General features: G+C 47.5%; 1 protein-coding gene across 1 annotated transcript; it reads left to right on the top strand.

Annotated features, from left to right (window-relative positions):
- Nucleotides 1–3,081: 3,081 nt before the first annotated feature.
- Nucleotides 3,082–19,867, top strand: APCDD1L (APC down-regulated 1 like). Its single transcript, XM_015647482.3, has 4 exons — nucleotides 3,082–3,478; nucleotides 14,804–14,915; nucleotides 15,646–16,204; nucleotides 18,615–19,867. Exons 1-4 carry the CDS (start codon nucleotides 3,442–3,444, stop codon nucleotides 19,377–19,379), a joined length of 1,473 nt encoding a protein of 490 aa, XP_015502968.1. The 5' UTR covers nucleotides 3,082–3,441; the 3' UTR covers nucleotides 19,380–19,867.
- The last annotated feature ends 593 nt before the right edge of the window (nucleotides 19,868–20,460 follow it).

A 20,460-nucleotide genomic window follows, 5' to 3' on the forward strand; every position in this document is an offset into this window, starting at 1 on the left:
CCCCAAAAGAGGGATATATTATTCAATTCCATCTATTCTTGGCAGAGACCTGACACAAGGAGCTGTAATTAGAAGTCATCCACAAGCATTAAGATGTTGGCTGTGTCTTTAAAGTCTATTCTGAAGCAGAACATTTTACAGGTGACCATCCACAGCAGCTAAAATCACCTGGATGAAAACAGAGTCTGAATTTCAAGAAAGATCTTTAGTATTGTACCTTCACTGATATTTCATAGTAGTCTTGCACCTAAACCTAAAGGCTATCCTAGAAAGCTGCTAGGGTGATTTCCAACTCCCCATAATATACACCCCTGAAACTGAAATAGAACACAAGTGGTTCTACAAGGGGAATATTAGTGGTAAATGCATATAATCAGCATTTCCAGGTCACCCACTGCATCCCTTTGTATTCCCTCGTAGAGACAGAAACAGCATTTCTATGATTTATGGATAGGGCTTTTTGGGGACCCAAGTCCCTACTCAGTGGACCTTTCTTTTCAGACAACAGAACTTCCAGAGCTGTTGGCTGATCAATCTTTGGTTTCCTGGCCTGCTGCCTTCACGTGTGGTTGCCTATCCTTGCTGTTCTGGCAAAGGGAAGAGAAAATATTTGGCCTTTGGGAACTGGACAACTCAATGCCCTGTATAGCTAACAAGAGTGCATGATCCTGAGTTCAAATATTCTGTACCTGTTTTGCACAGGAATGAATATCACACAAGGTGCCAGGCAAGTGAAGCATGGCTAATGTAAAAACACCTTGGTCTGGTTCCCAGTTACCCTGCAGCTGTGTTAGTATTTACAGCACTGCGAGTAAAGTGCCCCTGAATCAGAATAGGAGCAGCTTTTATTCTCTTTGAATGCATAAATCAGGCTACATAGTTCTGCTGGAATTGCAGGCTATTTGCACTCATTTGTCTCCCTCCACGTGCTTTGCCCAGCAGGTAGCCTGTAATTATTAGATAATAAAAATTATAGGCATTTTTACATTGCTGGTCCTCCGCAGGAGCCGAAGATTACCCAGCAATTTTTACACGAGCTGAGAATGCAAGCCTGATGTCCTGGCAGACTTCCAGGTTGGAAGACTCCATCGCCTGTCTAAATCCTCCTGGTATTTCTAACAGGCTGTGGCACTCTTCTCATCCTCCTGGGGCAGTGCGAGGCTGAACAGCTGCATTGCTGGGCTCGGGCAGCTCTGCAGCACCAGGGTGGCGGGAGGAATTCTTCCCCCCCCCAAAAAAGAAGTGCTCATGGCTTAGTTACTTTGATAAGGTCCCTTGGGAGCTGCAGGGATGAAAGAGGCCAGATGAATGAAATCTATCACTATGCCCTGTGGGTCTGATATGTGATAGAAGTTTGCGATGGTTTACATATGATTATTAAAATTTTCAGACACCTGCGTGAAAACTACTCTGCATCAGTTTCATTCCTTCCCTCCCCCAAAAAATGCTTTTAAATACTCTGAAAGAAATTAAGGAGATTATTGTTAGAGGCTGGAAGTGTCAAATGAGAGGTGTGTAGCCAAAATAAAGTTTGTTAGTGGCAGAAGATTGTCTATTCCATTATTTTTCTCATTTAAGTTGGCTATGCCTGAAATGAGTAAGTGCTGCTTTGTAAAGAAAATTTCTTGCAAAATTATTTCTTTCTCTATTATCATTATAAGGAACAACTTTTTTTGTCTATGCATATGAGAATTTATGTATTTGTAAATATAATAAAACCACAGTGGTTTGGACATTTACCGAGAATGACTAGTTTGGGGAATTTGAGAAACAAAAAGAGATAAAAACATCAGCTAGAAAAAGGAGTGTCTGCATTACAAATGGACTTTGTTATTTTTTATCTTGGCAAGAATCATTAAACTTTAATTCTTTATGCACAGTGACAGATAAGTTTGTCCCACTTCGCATTAAAGATGTTATGCATTATTTTTGACAAAGTCATTAAACCCATTTCAGTGAGACCTCACCCCAGCATGCTGAAGGTCCTGCAAATATGGGACTCTGGAATCAGGCATCAACTTCTCCCCACTGCAATCAGCAGGAATACTGCTGTGAACTTGGAGACGAGCTTCCTTATTTTCCCCTAAAGTTTCCTTTTATTTGGTGAAACAGCCAGTTTCACCAGGAAAAGTGAGTGTGCAGGGTCCTGGGGTTCTGCTGAGGGCATACATGTGTTTTGATTTCTTTGCCTCATTTGCAAAAACTGAAACTAGTTTTTCAGTCTGGAAAAATGCATTAAACTTCAGCCTTTAGTGCCAGCACCATAAATGTTGACCTGGCAGAGCCATGGCAGCTCAGCCTCTTCCCTCACTGCTTCCAAAGGCGGCTGAGCCCGCACACTACAGGACACAGGCGTTGTTTTATGTGCTCGAAGGGAGTGAGCAACATGGTTCATCGATACTCACCGATACAAAGAAAAGTGTTGTTCTGTCCCAGACACATCTAAGTTCAGATTTGTGCTTTGCTTCATACCAAGAGCTGAGTCCCTCAATCACAGCTCTGTCCCACAGGCCTGGTTTGGGGAATGGAGAGGGAATGGCTGGCAGGGGCAAGCACCATCTGAGGCGGGCATTCCGACTTGCCCTCAAAGGGTTCTGTATTTGATTGTGTAGTGTTAAGAGAGTTTTTAAGGGATTTACCCCATTCTTCTGGTGCCCCTGGGGATAATGGAGGGTCTGAGGGTGCCAGGGACACAGTGTGCAGGGGGACAAGGCTGTGGGGATGGGGGCCCGATCCCCTCATGGCCTGGGGATAGAGGGACGATCCCCTCATGGCACGGGGATGACGACACTATCCCCTCGTGTGATGCGATAAGAGGGACGATCCCCTCGTGGCGTGGGATGAGAGGAATGATCCCCTCATGGCGCCCCACAGCTCAGACCCGGCCCGAGCCCCCCATCGGCCTACAAGACCTCGGGGGCCGCCGCAGGTGGGGTGAGGTGGAGCCGGTCCCTGAGGGGAAAGCGCCAGTCCTGAGGCGGGTGCTGACCTCGGTCTGTGGTGCCGGGCCGGGGCTGCCCTTCTCCTTCTCCTCCTCCTTCTTCTCCTCCTCCTCCTCCTCCCCCGCGTGTGCGGTGCGCGGCCGCATGTGGGGCGCAGGCGGCGGAGTCTCCACCTCTTCTGGCAGCGGGAACCTGTGGCTGCCAAGCTCCATTAAAGCCATCCGCAGCCGGGGGGACGCGCTCCGCGGCGAAGGCGGGGTGGGCTGCAGTGCTTTATTTTAAAATATATACTTTTCTTTTTGCGCCCCCCCCCCCTCCCTTCATCCCTTGGCAAGGCTCGGGCTGAGCGGGACGCCTGCGGGCTGAAGCCAGGGTGCCGCCGCCGCGGGCACCGGAGCGCCGGAGGCGGCCCATGGCGGCACCACCGGGCGCCGCGCCCCGCTGAGCTCCGCGGGCACCGGCGGCGATCGCGCCTCTGCCGGGACACACAGCGGGCACCATGGTCCGGTGCTGGTGGCTCGCAGGGCTGCTCGTAGGTAGGTGCTACCGGCGGCCGGTGCCGTCCCGCGGCGAGAGGACGGGAGGGCGAGCGGGTGGCGGAGTCGGGATCGTACCCTCATGAGGCTCCCCGTCATCTTCCTCACCCCTGCGGGCACAGCGAAGGAGCAGGCGCGTGCAGGAGGGTGCAAGGAGTTGGACTGCAGTCCCCAGACTGACTTCATGGGGAGTGCAGAGGGACGGAGAGGACTGTGCAAGAAGTGTGCGAGGAGAGCGCAGGGGGCTGTGGAGGAGGATGCAGGAAAATGCAAGGGGAGTGCAAGAGGGTGCAAAGTAGCGGCGAGGAGGGGGCAAGGAAGTCGCACGGCGTGTCGCAGTGGGGCCGGCGCCGGGACGGGGATACCGGGGTGCCCCCGCCCGGGCATGAGGCACCTGGCGCCCGGAGCTCCCCGCTCGCCGCTCCCTGCCCGGGTCACCCTCGGTGCCCTCCCGGCCCGGACAGGGTTTCCCCGCCGTGCGCCCGCGGCCGCCGCTCGCTGGGGCAGGGACGGGCAGGGAGCGTCCCGATGGGACCCGGGAGCCCCCGGTTGCTGCCCCCGAGCTGTGGAGCCGGGAGCGGGGACAGAACCCCTGAAGCCTTTTCCGAGTGAGCACCGTGCGGGGATGCCAGAAGGGCTGGCGGTCCGGTGCTGAGCTGCCCGGGGAGGTGCTGGGCTGGGGCTTATCCTCTGCCTCCTACCCGAGGCTCCCGGAGTGGTTGGGGTCGCTGCCCCCTCCCCAGAGGCCGACGAGCATCCATCCCCTTTGCCGCCGCAACTCGGTTCCTGTCCCGAGTGTGGTGCACAGAGAGCATCGAGCAGAGTTTAGCTGCAGGAAGGGCTTAGACGTGATTTTCACTGGAGTTGGGAATTCTCCCTGGGAGGATCCAGCACCTGCCCTGGCAAGGGACAACCTCACAAGTAGCCTCCTGCTCCAGGGATGTGACACTGAGCCCCAGCTGTGCAGAAAGGCTGTCGGAGCAGCTCAAGCTGCATCCTTGCGGCTCCCTTTCAGAAAGGCATCTTTCAACCCCACGGTTCTTGGAGCAGTTTCAGAAGAAAAGGTTCTGGCTTAAGAGACCATGTGGGAGAACAAAGGCAACTGTGCTATGAGAAAAACACATGATTATTTCTGTTTACAACAAGCAACAGTGTCTGGGGGACACTCCTCCATCCTCAGACAGTATTTTCCTAGGAAATGCATAGAAGACCCTTGGTTGAGACTCCTGAGCAGAAGGGACAGGTGAAAGGAAGGGCTGGGACGGTGTCCCTGAGGGCCCTGTGCAGCCAGGACACTAAAAATACAGGCACCTGGTTCCTACTGCTCTTTCTATCACTTAGTTCACTCATCTGAGGTTTTGGGCAGCAAACCACACTGGCTTGCCACTCCAGGTCAGGGCTTGGTGATCAAGGCAAGGGAACCATGTAGTGACAGCTATTGGACATTACTTGTATTAAGTGTAAAGGACCAGACTAAAGACAGAAATCTCTGAGCACGGCACTTCTGCAGAGTTACTTTCCTGTTCTCCTTCTGTGGGATCTTTGTCGTGTGCTGTTTGCAAAATAAAGCTGAGAAATATGAATTCTCTAAGTATCTTATTAGTTCAATTGCTCTGCTCAGGGATCTGTTATACTGCATTGTGTAAGTTTACTCACTGAAGTCTAATTAGAATAATTCTTTCTTAAAACCTCATGCAGTTTCTCTTAGTCCAGTCTAACCTAAACTTACTGCTTCTTGCTTCTGATACCAGTGAGAGAATTTCCAGTGCTTTCAGTAAGAACAGAAACTGAACCTCAAAATAACTGTTTAAATACGTAAGTCAGACCCAGAACTCATTAAAATCAAAGCAAGCTTTGCTCACTGTGAGCAAGACTGGCATTCTGCATTTTGCATAAGGCTGAACATTAGCATGAGCATGACACCAGTGCATAATTAGTTGAAAAACCACTTTAGTTAGGTAACTAGATCTGACTTTGGAGTCTCCTCCAGAAAAGTATCACTCATTCCTGGAAATGTCCCCAGAGACTTGCTGAGTTTTACCTAAGCTTTCATTAAAGTCTACATTCCAATAACATTGTGCTGATATTTTTCATGTGTAGCTTCTCCTACATGATTTAACATAAATGATCTGTTCTTTCTTTCAGTGTTTATTTTTAAGTTTGAAAGCGACAGTGTTGAGGTAAGATAAGATCACCAGTTGCATTCAGTTAAGAGATTAGCAAGAGAATCCCATAAGTGATAGAACAACATTCGGCATGGAGATGTATGTCTATTTACACAATAATATATCTGTTCTTACTATTAAAACAACATCATTGTCTTTGGTTCAAATATTTATTTGGGTAATGTTTACTTAGCTAATTTTTTTACCAAGTTGGTGGTTTTTATTCTTCATTTCTCAAGCTGGCCAAAAAAAATCAACAACTAATGTGCTATGCTGGATCGTGTGATATGACTCTATTTGTTTTTTCAATAATTACAGGGTTAGCCACGTTTCAAAGTATATGGATATAGATAAAAACAGGGCTGGGATGTAAAAACAGCACAAGTGAAAAAAATATTGTGTGGTTTCTATATTTTCCCCACAAGCACAAATTGTTGAGTAAGGAGATTTTCAAAAGCCAGAAATTGCTGTGAAGAAAACCAAAGCTGGAATTCAGTGCTAGGGGAGGCTGCATCTGGCAGAACAAAGTTTGGAAAGAGGTTTTGCTTTCAGTGGGATCCTGTGTTTCCCCACAACAGAGCATATGTCATCTATAAAGACAACGCTTTCATGGGTGAGATAAAATCACTGCTAAAATCAACCTGAAAATTAGGAAGCACCTATACAATGCTCTTACACAAGTGCTTTGGTTTTCTTACTCATTTGCTGAGGAAGATAAAGGTATGAAAGAAGAGAAACTTCCTGATTTTAAGATGGTCTATCTCAGATATAATAATCCCAAGAAACTGACAGTGAGAACGTGAGAATTTCAATGTGTAACCCTTCTTCTGTAGGCTAAGAGTGCTGCCAGAAACTGAAAATATGATTCATAGAACAGCTCCTTCTCTTGCCATTTTAAATTGTGTAAGATCTGAGGGGTTAGTAAACTGTAATCTGTGGGATTTTTTTTCTTTAAGGAGTTTAAAGGTCTCCTGGTTTAAAATGCATAATTAGAAAAGTTCTGTTTCTGTGTCTTAGAGAAGAAGCTCTGATATCTATTTGAAATTTCAGAACTTCAGGGTGTTAAGTGGTAAGAGGGTTGAAATCCATCATTATTTTTCAGTTTTAGCAGGGTGATGGTGTGATAATTGTGGCTTTTATAGTGGTGTTTTCTCATTTTCAGTGAATAGCTTATTGAATCATCATGGTTTGAATGCAGCTGAAAAGGAATATTGCAAAGAAGCTCAGCTCCTGTGGCACTGTTAGGCAGATATTTCTATTGGTGCAACAACAGCTCTCTAGTTAGATCTGGTGTGAGGGGATGTAAATTAACAGAAGTCTCACCACAGAGTGCTTGAAGATATTTGCTTGAGTTTAGATTTTAAAGTAATGTTTTAAACTTGTGTGTATGTCAGGCACTGAGAAAGTCCCCCATGGTTCCTGGGTTAATAAGAAACACTGACAAATGTGTGACATTTTGGCCTTGTTTAACTCCAAGACTGTGGTCTTTGGAAACAGCTTTCTCCTGGCACTCTGGGATCAATGTATACACCAAGCTCCCCACTGAGACAATTGGATTCACCGTGTTCACACTCTCACTAAATCCACAAGTGCTGGACACGGCAGGTTATGGCTTGGCTCTCCCCTGTTGGTACAAAAACACAATGACATGTTATTTTTAAAGCTTTTCAGAGGAAAAAAAAAAATCATTTTTCCTAGTTAGGCTGCCTGGAAAAGACAGATGAAAATATAAATGGCAACAAGGTTTTGCTGCAGAAAAGCTCCCAGAGTTTGTTAGTTTTGAGTAGCACAAGTCCTGTTATTAGATTATGCAGCACGTAGGTTGAATGTCAGCTTTGATTTTAGCATCTGTCGGCAGAGCTTAGGAAAACTGGAACACATCAAAACTTGGCTAATGTGGACAGGCAAAACAGTAGACTGAAATTTCAGGCTATCTAGAAACCACACCCAGACCCCAAAACACATGTTAGAAGTAACTTTAGTTCTGTGCTCCAGCTGAACAAGTAACCTTTTTCTGTGGTCACTTGTGACTCTAAGTTAAACGTGTGTCTGTTGCTTGTGTGAGCTCTAGTTCAATCTCCCTCCTTTCTGCAGAGTTTTTTTCCTGAGGATACCTTCTGCTATGGCTGCTTTTAAACGTCCTTCTCATCCTTGGCTTTGCAGGAGCCAAGTAGCCTCAGAATATTAGATCCTATTAGATCCTATTTTTATTACTATAAACAGTATCCTTGCAGCAGCGCCAAGAGTCCTGTTGTGTTAGGTGCTAAATAAAGAGAGAACAAAAGGATTGTTCTTGCTTTAGTGGGTTTATAACCTAATTTCCTGGACTTAGATTTTCAACAGTGAGTACTTGACAAGGCAGGGACCTGCTGGGATTCCCAGCTGTGTCCAGCAGTTTAGTACCTAGTGCAGTTGCTTAGGTCTCTACATCCCTAAATGCCTTTGTGCATCCAGCCCTTGTTTCTAGTCCCATGAAGGCCAGAGCAGGGCAGTGAACAATGTGCTTACACAGGAGAGCAGCTGTCCCCCGTGGGAGCAGGGAACTGGGACGGCTCCATGGCAGTGGGAGACTGAAAGGCCACTCAGATTATCCTGCCAGCTCCCTGCCAAGAGCGGGTTGTTCCCTGCTGAACTAATGCTTTGCTCAATCCCTCAAAATCCTGCCAAGCAAGTGGACTTACATTGCCTACTACATTGTGCCTCGAGAAGTTCACCCTGCCATACCAGCCACATGTTTTTCCTCTCTTCATTCATTCCCAACAGAATCTTTTTATTCACTGCAAGGAATTCCTTCCTTTCCTTGGTGTTTGTGCTTTGTGAATATTTATAGGCTGTTATCATATCCATCTTGCTCAGCCAGGCTATATGTACTCTGCTCTTTTAATCTTCCTTTGTAACTCAATCTCTCCCACCCCCTCATCATTTTTTTGTTGTTCTACTCTCAACTCCCGCCAGTTCCAGTTGCTCATTTTGCTTTGGGTAAACGCTGTACTTATGTTAATATTATGTGGTGGGTGGTCCTCTCTGCACTCTTGGTCCATGTGAGTGATTTAGACATTTGAAATGAGGTTGACATTTTATAGCCAAGCCATGGCTGATTACTAGTTCTGCTCTTCAAAGCACTCCAGGAAAAAATATGCTTAGCCATCACTATTAAAAATGGCCACGATAGCCACTAATAAAATATCTGTGCAGGGGTTCAGGGACATTGCCAAAACCTTCATGGGTGCTCTATATATTCAAAACAACAGTGTGACAATAATTTCACAACCATATTCTGTTTTTTCTGTTGGCTTTCCAACTCATCTGAATTAAGGAATATAGATGTAATATTTGCCATTTGGTAAGAATGTGAATTCTGGTTAGAATTTAACTGAGTCATGATAGTACTCCCAGGGTATTGTTCAGCCTCAAACTGAATTGTCTTGCTTTTGTTTTGGAAAACAAATGCTTCCCCCCATGTGTTCTCCCCAGCCTCTCATTGTTTAGGCACACAGGGAGTTAGAGATCTCACTGTGGTCTCACCTATCTTACCAAACTGAAATTCAAACTTTCAGCAGGTCTCAAGTGAAAAAGCTCTAACATCATCTTTCTTCCCTTTGTTTTCTTTTGGGTTTTGGTTACATAGATGCCTGTGCCAAACTTACATGGCAGTACTGATCAGATTTTAACACAAGTCATGATGTGACTTAACAAGTCAACATGTTAATGGTGTGAGTTCTCAGATTTTGGCTCACAGCAGGATCCTGTTCTCAACCCTCTTGCCCTCTCTCCTGCCCCTGGCTGGGCTGCCCAGTGCAGGGCTGGCACAGGACGGGCTCTGAACTAAAGGCCAGCTATCCCTGAGCTGACCACAGTGGCTGGGCCAGCTGGGGCCATTGGGCTGCATGGAATTGCTGCTCTGTTCTCCAGTAAATCTTTTGACACTGGCCAGTTCAGCTGTAGAAAAAACATAGACTTGTCTGAGTCTGTGCAGCATCTGGGGGTGAGAGAGAGGGACATAAAGTGAAATGGCTCCTGTCTGTCAGGACAGCAAGGATATTGTGAGCAGAGCTCTGTTGTGTAACCTAAGAGTGGTGTTTTGGTGAGTATGAACTGCAGGAGAGCTCTTGGGAGGGTGGACTCACATCTGGCTCTTGTGCTTTGGTTTGTCATCACAAGTCCTCTGTGCCAGCTCTTACATGTCCTGCTTAGTTCACCCAATTTGAGAATATCATGATATGTAAGGTCCCTTCCAGCCCAAACCATTCCCCTATCCCATTTCGCCTTCTTTCCTCTAACGGAGTGTTTACTGTCAGTTTATGGGGATGGGCATCTTCTGAATAAGGTGCTGAGGGGACCTTTCCTATTTACAGATTCCAGTAAAACTGGGATCAAGCCCTTGAATCCCATTTACAGTGTTAGGCTTGGCTGTCTTTGGGGTAAACAGAGAGAGACGCAGTTTTAAGAAGCCGTTTTATTTAAATGCAGTTTATACTGAAGAAGATCTTTGAGGTACTTCTCCTTCCTCCCCTTCCCTACCACAAATCCCATCTGTCATGTCATCTGTCGCTGGACATGACACTTAACAAGAAAAATACATGATTCCATGATTCCAAGAGCAAAATATTTACTTCTCTAAGTGCCTTAAAACCTCCAGGCAACTCACCACAAGCCCTTCACTATTTTAATTGTGGATATGAGACAGATCAGGCAGTGTTCACAGCCTTAGCACAAAGACAGGCTAAAACCATAGAATGGGATGTCTGAACTCGTTTGCCATTGTGCTAAAAGTATGTGGTGAAAGTATGTTTTGAAAACTTCTCTAAAATCCTAAGCTACTTGTGACTTTTGAGTCAGCCGAGTTTCCTCTCAGGATCTGCAGGATTTCGTGTATGATTATGCTCAGCTGTGCAGAGGAAACTCAAGGTGATGCTCTGCAATGATAGTTCATGGGCAATAGAATTACTGTGCCAGCCCTGAAGGCATAACTTAGAAACATTTAGTGAATTCAAAGCATTTTATGAATATCATGAACTGAGCACCAGACTAGTGAAACAGCTAAATTTGAATATACCCATTTTACAGACAAATAAGAGAAGGGATGAATAATAGAAATACTTTTCCAGAAACCAAACAGTGCTCCAGTGAAAGCACTGGCATTCTCCCTCAACCACTTGACCACATTCTGGCTTCAGTTCAGGGAGGCATTACTAATCAGGAAAAATGCTCATGCACTGGCTTAATTTCAAGCACATGCTTAAGTTTCACTGAAACCAATTAGACTTAAGCATGTGCTTAATTCCTGTCCTAAACTGTGTTCAGTTTGCATATAGGCAAATGCAAGGTTCTGCTGTGATACAGCTTTCCATCCCCAGTGGGTTATATTTAAATTTTATAACTTTATAATATTATAATATAAAATTTATCTCTTCCCACAGAGCTGTTCACTTCGAAATGCCTTTTTCTGAGTGAATTAAAAGCACCACTAACTTAATCTTCACACAAATGCAAGAAAAATTGATTTGCTAAATACAACTGGGTTTTTTTGCTTTTAAAAAAATGCTTATTCCTTTAGTGGCTAACCCAAAATCCATTCTGTGTGCTCTCAGGAGAGAAAAATGCTAAAGAAACACTGTTTTCCTGTGTTAATGAAGTTTGTGTGGAAAAGTATAATTCAGTTATGCAAAATATATTGATACATTTCTTATTGTCTATTTCTTTCTAGTCTGAACATTCCTCAGAAAGTATCAAAGGTTTTATGTCATCTCTAAATGAAGAAATGTGTAATGCTCCATGACTTCAGGCCCTGATCTTATCCCTGTGAATGGGTGACTAACTGCAGCATTAGAATTATATATGGAAAAGCTAAATTCTGGCCATAGGAGGCAAGAACATGTAACAGATTAAACAATCTAGCTCTGGAGAAGAGCTGATCCACAGTAACTAATTTGTTGCAAACTGTAATATATGCATTTTCTCCTCCATTTATGAAGAAACAGATGTGTGACTCAACTTTGCTTTTTTCCAGAGTCAATCTGCTTGGGGGAGCACAAACAAGATTTGTTTCCAAGGAGGAATATGACAGCATTTCTGTCTTGGTTGATGGTTTTTTCCTTTAGAAGTGAGAAGTGGCTCTGCATCTGGAGCACACAGCACATGTGTAGCACAAGGCTCTCATTTCCAGGCTTGGCCATTGCCTTGGAATCTTTCACCTTAATTTTACCAACAATTTACTGTGAGGAGAATTTGAGAATTTCCAGTTCTGCCCTTCTTATCATTTGATTAGATTTGATCTGAGTTTGCTGAAAGTGGTTTATACAAATGAGGGATGGAATTGTTGGTCAGCAGTTGCTGCTGGTGCTGTTTGCTCAAGGCTTGATCTGGTTTGTGCTGATTGCCATGACAAACAGCTCCTGGCTCTGCCACTTCTGCCTGCCTGCTTGTGCAGCCCTCTTGCTCCAAGGCTTTGGGCCAGTCTTTGGGATGCAGCACACACTGGAAAGCTGGGAAAAGCCCCTGTTTTGTCTAAGTGCTGTGCTGGGGAGCTCTCTGGAAATGTTTGTGGTTAATCGATACAGACAGACGGCAGAGAGAGTGAGGGGAAGAGATCACAGGCTTTTTTTTTAGATTTTCCTATGAATGAGGATTTTTGTCTTGAAGATGAATTGTGAATAATCCCTTCCTCCTACCTGAGAACTCCGTAGAGCAGTTAATTTGTGTCTCTCTTAAGACAGAGAAGCTGCTCTGATGTGCTGCTCTGATGTGCTTTACCAGGGGCTGAGTAACAGAGTGACATATGAATGACAGCCACTTTATGCTGCTCTTGGAAGAGAGAAGTGCTCTAACTGCAGATTTTAGGTCTGGGACTGAACTTTTCCAGCTTGAAAGGATGTTGGATCTGGTGGGGCTGGAGTATTCGAGAGAGAAAAAAGCAGCCACAAAATCTGGACACTAGCCAATAGCTTTTGGTTGGAGGATGCATCCAGCTTGGAGTCTTGTGCACAATTAAGTAAGACAAAATCCCTAGGAATTCCCATCATGTCAAATATTTACATTCTAGAGGCTTTTTATTCTTTCTTTTTTTCCCTTTTCCCATGAAGTTTGATCCTGATTATAAAAATTCCCTTTTGTATTGAATGTGTCAAAATGCAGTGATTGCATTGCCAAAGCGTCTTTGCTCCCAAACAATGTAGACTTATTAGTGTTTCTGCCAAGAGTAGCACGAAGGGTTCAGTGAGATATTGAAGCTTCTGCTGCAATAAACACACAGAGCTCAGTTTGTGAGTTGACTGGGTTATATTGTGTATATTTTATAGCTGCATTCTGTCTATCTATAGACTGCATTGATACCTCTGGAGTCTTTCTGTGGTTATGGGCAAGAGCAAATCTGACCCTTTTGTCCATGATTACCTCTAATACAAATACAGTTATTTCTTAGTTTACTGTATTCTCTAGGATAATAATTTTGTGTTTTTTTGAAGTGTGGCTCAGTTTGGACTGCCCTTGTTCTAATTACTCTTCAGTATTTTGGCCTCTTAGGGCAGTCAAATGAATCTTGGCATATTCTATACATGAGTTTAAAAAAAAGCCCTGGGAGTAGGGAGCACACAGGACCACAGAGCAAAGTCATGGCAGGGCTGGGATGAGGATACAGATCCCCAGCTCCTAATGGCTCTCCTAAATAGGTACCATGGGGTACCTTACACATGCTGCAGCTGCCAAATTAGAGGTTTAACTAATAGCAGTGGGTTTTATCATCCCATAGTTTTCCATTTTCACATGAAGAATCACAGGAACTGCATTTTAGGAATCGTGTGCAAGCAATTGTGAAGGGGCTGGCTGTGCCTGCTCACCTCACCCAGCCCTTAAGGATGGTAAGAGCAGTGCAGTTGTGAGTCTGCTCCCAGAAGAGCCCTGAACTCTAATAATGTGCTTTGCAGCTGTTTCATGCACTCCAATGAAGGGTGAGGTACCAGAAAATGCAAGGCTGGTTTCCCTGGCCTTTGGGAACTGCTCTTCTGCTTCACTGGGGGCTTCCATGTGTTTATTCCTTTTGTATGCTTAAGGCTTTGTGTGCTTAAGTCTACACAAATACACTTTGAGTGACTTGTAAAACCTTCACAAATGGCAGCACCATAGTGAAGTGACCGAATTTGTCCATCAGATAAAGGTCTGAAGTTGTTGAGTAGGAATCCCTCTCCTTTTAGAGGGGATTTAGTGGGGCTCCCTCTCCAGGAGCCTCTGACTTGCACAGCAGACATTTAATTACCAAATTCCCACTTGGCTTGGTCCGGAACTTGTATATTGTGACTGTGTCTTCATCTCCTTGACTGTGGCACGGGGTGTGCAAATCTTTCACATCCTCATTCTGCGGAAGGTGACACATAGATGTTGGATCTTTTGTTCCAGCTGATAGGCAGGCTGGAAAGCAACCTGTGTCCTAACATTGGTATGGAGTGAATAAAAGTTGGCTTCAAAATGTCCAGCACACTCCTGGGTAAAATTCAAAGTACAGCTGGAGCAAACAAACTCCATCTGGGCTCATAAAGCCCTGGCTGGGCTGAGCTCTACTGGGACCAGGGTCAGTTGTACCACAGAGAATCAGTGGGGTTTCCAAGAGGAGCTTTACCAAGAGCTCATTCCCATGAAGAGGGAAATCCCAAGTTTCTTAGAGAAGCAAGCCCATAATGAGCGCCACAGAGTGCTTAAGTAAAGAGTGAATAATGTATAGGGATATATGTGCATATATGTGTGTGCATGCAAAGGTCTTCAGGATTTAGCTGAGTGTTCACACATTCCCTAAGCCAATAACATCCGTTGTTATGGGAAATGAGGTAAGTGACAGAATTACTGTCCTTATGGCGGGCGACAGGCGAGGCCAGCGTTCCCATGCTGTAATTCCCCGTTCCAGCCACTGCCTCGACAATAGCATGAGAGAGGGAGAACACGAACAAAGAGCGCTCGGTTTTATTTGAAGATTTCATCTAAAAACCAGTTGGATTCAGATGAAACTCAAGTCGGAAAACTTGAGTGAAATAAAAAACCCCGTGCCCTTAGCTAAGAGTCTGCTGCTGAGCGAGCCCGCCCGGGTTCCGTTCATTTTGCGGGGGTTCCGGCGATCTTGGGGGTTCGCGCCGCGCTCCCCGCGGGCTGACCCCGCTCCCCTCGTGTCCCGCAGCCTGCGCGGCCGCGGAGCCGCACTGCCGCCAGCAGCTGCGCCACCTGCAGGACAGCGCCGGGATCGCCGCGCGGCTGCCGCCCCGCCTGGAGGGGCGCTGGGTCTCCACCGGGTAAGGCACCCCAAACCCCGGGAAAGGTACCCCAAACCCTGGGTAAGGCACCCCAAACCCCGGGCAAGGCACCCCCAGGCCCTAGGAATGCGCCCCGCTCCCATGACAATGCGGCCCTAAAAGCACGGGGAAGACACCCCATACCATGGGGAGGTAGATGCATCTCAAAGCGCCCCAGATCCCCGGGAACTCGCCCTTAACACCCCGGGTAAGCCATCTCGTTTTCCTGGGAAGGCACCCCCATCCACTGGGAACGCATCCCCAGACCCCCGGAGGACCTCAGAATGGACCCCAAGAGGCTCCAGCCCCTCAGCGCAGCCCCTGCCCACCCCCGGTACAGCAAACTGTCAGGCAACAAGAAGAGAGTTTCCTTCTCCCCGTCCCCAAGCCCTCATTCCCACCTGGAGGAGGGCTGGGACCCCCGGCTATCCCTAGAGCCTCCTGTTGCTTCCCCATCGGGATGCAGCTCGAATGGGCAGATCAGCCCTGGTTCCTGCTGCCCTCCGCACTCCTCCCTGTGGGTGTGTGTGAAGTGTAAGATCATCTGTCCATCACTCTCACTGTTGGGTAGCAGATGCCCAGATTATGAAATCACCCAAGGGCGGCCACCATGTGTGGGAGGCTCTTGTCCAGGAAGCTGCTCCCACCTCTGCTAGCCCCTCTCCTCCCGCACCCGGCTGTCCTGGGAGCGATTTCTCCCCGTTCTGGCTCAGCACTGCCTTCCCCACAGGTGTGAGGTGCGGCCGGGCCCCGAGTTCCTGACCCGATCCTACCTGTTCTACACCAACCGGCTCTTCAAGGCTCTCCAGTTCTACTACTGGGACCCGTCCTGCCGCGACCCCTCCTACTCGCTGGTCATCAAGGGCAAGCTCCGGCTGCGCCAGGCCTCCTGGATCACCCGCGGGGCCACCGAGGCCGACTACCACCTCCACAAAGTGGGCATCGTGTTCCACAGCCAGAAGGCCATGCGGGAGGTGGCCTCGTGGATCAACCAGACCTCTGGCGAGGGCTGCCGCGGGTTCCTGCCCCCGGGGCGCTCCTGGGCGCCCGGAGCCCTGTACGAGGTGCTGAGCGCCAGGACGGAGCGCGACTGCACCGCGGCCCTGGGCTTCGCCATGCACGAGCTGAGCCTGGTGCGTGTGGAGAGGCACTTCCAGCCCCTGCTGCAGCCGCAGCAGAGCGGGAGCCGGCTGGTGGAGGAGCTGTACCTGGGGGACATCCACACGGACTGGGGAGAGAGGCTGCACTACCGCCCCACCGGCTACCAGCGCCCCATGCAGAACGCCCTGGTAAGGATGAGGCTTTTGCACGGTCCCCTCACTGAATCAGGGCTTTGCCAGCAATTCCCTGACTGTCCAGGTAGCGCCTTGCAGCGCTTGGCCCCCTCAGCCCTAAGGACACACGGGTGAGGCGGTGCGGGACTGCAGGGCTGGGATCCCGGGTGCTCCGGGGAATGTTCATCCTGTGCCTTCCTGAGAGAGCAGGACCGGGGTGGGTGAAAGCTCAGCAAAACCATCATGGGAAACAAGCCTGCACAGACATGGGCCTGGACAGCTTTTGTTTGGCCGTCTTTTCCTAGGAAATGCAGTTTCCTTGTTTCCTGCACCAAAGTCAGTGAAGGCTTCAGGCTGTCCATTGTCAGAGCCCATCTGCTCTGCCCTTCCTTCATCTGCCCTTCCTTCATCTGCCCTGCCCGTCCTTCATCTGCTCTGCCCTTCCTTCATCTGGTCTGCCCTCTCCTTGCTCCTTGGGGTGTGCTCCAGGCTGAGGGGAACAAGGGATCTGCAGTTAACTCTTCAGCCCTTGGTGTAATGCCAGTAGCACAGGAACTTGTCCCCAATACAATAATGTTATTACACAAAAATCAGACTTCCATTTTGACGTCCATAAAACTGAGCAGGCTTGGTTGCCTTATATTCTATTTTATTTTCTGTTTTATAGCAGCTTAGTTTGTTCCCAGGAAAGCAGCTTTCCATTTGAATCGAAACTGATCAAATCAGAAATGGTGGAGCAGTGAGATGAGGTGAAAAAACCTCTCTGAACTTTCCCAGATAGAAGGGAAATAAATGAAAATACATTATTTTGGGGCAACATTTCCCTGCACCTTGAACTACACCAACTGAACTTCGAAATGCAGAGAGCAACACCCCTCTCCCTCTCAAAAGTAACATTCTCAAATTGGTTAAACTTGTGTTATCTTGGGCCAAAACCATATATCTGAGCAAAACCAGATGGTAAACATAAACACTTCTAAAAGTTAATTTAAAACCAAACCTAAAGATACTGAAATTCACTCTCTGAATGCAGCCCTGTAATTAATCAGCCAACAGCTCTCCAATGGACCCACACATGATGTCACCACTTGGCGATAATTAGAAGCTGCCATACATTAGAAATAACTTCACACGACCGGTTTAAGCAAGTAAGAGTTTTGACTCCATGTCCATAGTGATAATTTTATTGGACACAGGATTTTTCTTTTTTTTTTAATATTTTTTTGAAAAATTTTATTTTCTGTGAACTGACATCCATTTGCCTGTGCTAGTAAGTTAGACAGCTATGTCAGGAATTATTTTTTAACTCTCTTTATGAAAATATCACTCTTTTTCTCTTAAATTTATATCTGTTTTAAAGAAACCCATTCTCCCCAAATTACCTTTCATTATCAAAGAATTTCCTGCCTAAGGAGAGCATATATATTTGCCAACTTCTGGGATTATTTAGCCATAATGTACTGTGTACTGTCAGCACTCATTACTGTGACAGTAGCAGTAAAGCAAGCTGAAAATGACTAAATTACAGTAGACTCCAATCAACTTGCATGTAAATTGCCCACCCTACAGTTAACTACTGAGTTATTTAACCTTCTTGCCTATGACAGTTCAGTAAAGATTAGCTCGTGTTCTAGAAAATTATATAATGTTCCAACCCTGCTTATTTAAAAATAAATCAGTTGTGATATATGAAGTACAAGAAAAATTTCCAAGCTACACAAAACCCCTGCTGGCACCGGATCAGGGGCAGGGCTGGTTTGACTCAGAGCTCTGCACCGGCGGGGAAGGGAAGGTCAGAGCCTCCTTGTGCAGAGGGTCCTTTTCTTCTCCCGTTCTGGCTGCTGGGAAAACTCCACGTCCCCCTCCCTTCCTCCCCTCCCGGCTCATTCCGGTCCTCCCCTGGATGTGGGAACACGAGCAGGAACGGGGAGTGGGGGAGGCAGAACACCTTGGGCTGTCCTGGAGATGCTGCAGCCCCAGGAGCTCCCCACGGCCAGGTGTCACAGCCTCCTTCATTCCCAAAAACCGCGGCGTCGTTCTGTTCTGGCACCGCCCAGCATCCTCATCCTCACCATGGAAAACTGATGGGGAACACCCTGGATGTCCCGAGGGAGCGCTCCCCGTGCTGCCGGCGGCTCTGCCCTTGCCCTGGGCTCCTCCTCGGGCTGTCCTCAGCAGCCCCAGCACGGGGCGGCCGCAGGGCACAGCCCGGTGTCCTTCAGCTACCAGAATAGCAAAGAGCAGGACAGCGCTTTATCTCCCTTAATCTGCTCGGCAGCCTCTGCCAAGCTCCCCGCAGTTCCGCACCCTGCTGCGAACGAGGGGAGTCGCAGCTTTTGAAATATTCTGGAAGGGTTTTTTGGATTTTTTTTTGATTATTTTTTTTTTCCCAGTTAGCAGAGCTGTTATTTTCTGTCTCCTGCAGCACCACGTGCACCCTTGCCCGGCGTGTGGGATTATCTCCAGGGCCGATGAGCACCATCCCCCGATCCTGCCCGCCAGAGCCGCGCTGCCCATGCAGCTCAGCGGCAGCTGGGTCAGCACCCACTGCGAGGTCCGGCCGGCCGTGCTCTTCCTCACCAGGTACTTCACGTTCCACGGCAACAACCATACCTGGGAAGGGCATTACTATCACTACTCCGACCCGCTCTGCAGGCAGCCCACGTTCACCATCTACGCCTCCGGGCACTACACGCAGGGCATCCCCTCCTCCAAGGTGCGGGGCGGCACCGAGCTGGCTTTTAAAGTCACCCAGGCTCGGGTGACACCGCTGGACCAGCTGACCGTGGTGATGCTCAACTCCTCGGAACCGGGCAGCTGTGGCTTGGCGGGCTCCTGGAGCGCCGGGGTGGAGCAGGATATAACACCCACGAACGGATGTTTGGCTCTGGGCATCAAGCTGCCCCACACCGAGTATGAACTGTTCAAAACGGAGCGGGACACGCAGGACCGCAGCCTCCTCTACATCGGGGAGCGGCCCACGGACGGCTCCAGCCCCGACAGCCCCGACAAGCGACCCACGTCCTACCAGGCCCCTCTGATCCAGTGTGCTGCAGCCTCAGAGGAATTCTCCAACTACATTAGTCTGAAATACGTGGGAAGAAAGGATGCTAATGGGATCAAAGCACTAAAACCTTTGCCTGTGGCCTTTTTATTGTTTATAGCACTTCTGTTTTTAAGATGGGACTAGTTATCTCTTCAGGTACAGAGCAGAATTCAGATAAATCTTGGTGCTAGCGTGATTTTTATATCCTTCAAATGAGCACATCTGGAATCAGTTTTACTCAGATTTGGAAACACTTTTTAAAAACACCCAATAGTGAATGAAGCCAGGGAGATATGCCTGACTCCACACTGTTTGTCCTGTGGCTTTATTGCCTAATCTCCCCTCTTTGCGTGCAAATTTAATGTACTGACACGGATGCACTGCACATTGCAACAGATAATTTAGCAACATGAAGGGGGAAAAAAGTGACATCAATTAAAATTGCTGCTTTGAGCTTTTGACATTGCTAAGATTTAATCAAGAGCTTGATTCAGATGTAATTCAAACATCCAAAGTGTTGGCTGCTGAGTTTCTTTGAGGTTAAGTTCCCTCCCATCACACTCCTTTTTGCTGTTCATGCAAATTTAATCTGCAGAGTCAGTCAGCAATAAACAGTCAAGTGTTCTTGAGAAGGGCACGGTTCACATGCCTCTTGCAGTTTACAGATATTTTCTGCACTTTGCCTGTGTATGTCACACACAGGGACCCACAAACAATATCTGCACTTTGAGATGCCCAGAACAGCCCTCACAGAGGGCTCAACTTTTCCACCTGACCCTGGGCATAGATTACAATCAATGGAAAACACTTCTGTGCACAACAGCTCCAAGCCTCAGCATTCCCTGGCTGCAGCACTGCATCCCTGCTGTGTTACCCCAGCTCTCCAGTGCAGTGCTGGCCTGGCTGTGAGACATCAGTCACTGTCATGTCACATGACACCCCATGTCAGTGACATGGGGTGTCATCAGTGACACCCCATGTCACTGCTGCTGTGCCCGGCACAGGCACCATCACCACGCACCTTGGGAAGGGAAAGACCCCTCACCAGCCATGTATTTTCACTGCCTTTTTTTCAGTTTCTGGCACAGCAGTTGTTAATCCAGCTCTCCTCTCAAAGTGTCACTTCCAGCCTCATTCCTGTACAGATGTTTTATAAATCTGCCTCTGGTGAACAATGAGCTGAAGAGATGCTCAGATCAGACAGCACAGTGAGGTCAAACTGATT

The sequence above is a fragment of the Parus major genome, chromosome 20, assembly GCF_001522545.3.
Source record: "Parus major isolate Abel chromosome 20, Parus_major1.1, whole genome shotgun sequence".
Taxonomy (NCBI): Eukaryota; Metazoa; Chordata; class Aves; order Passeriformes; family Paridae; genus Parus; species Parus major.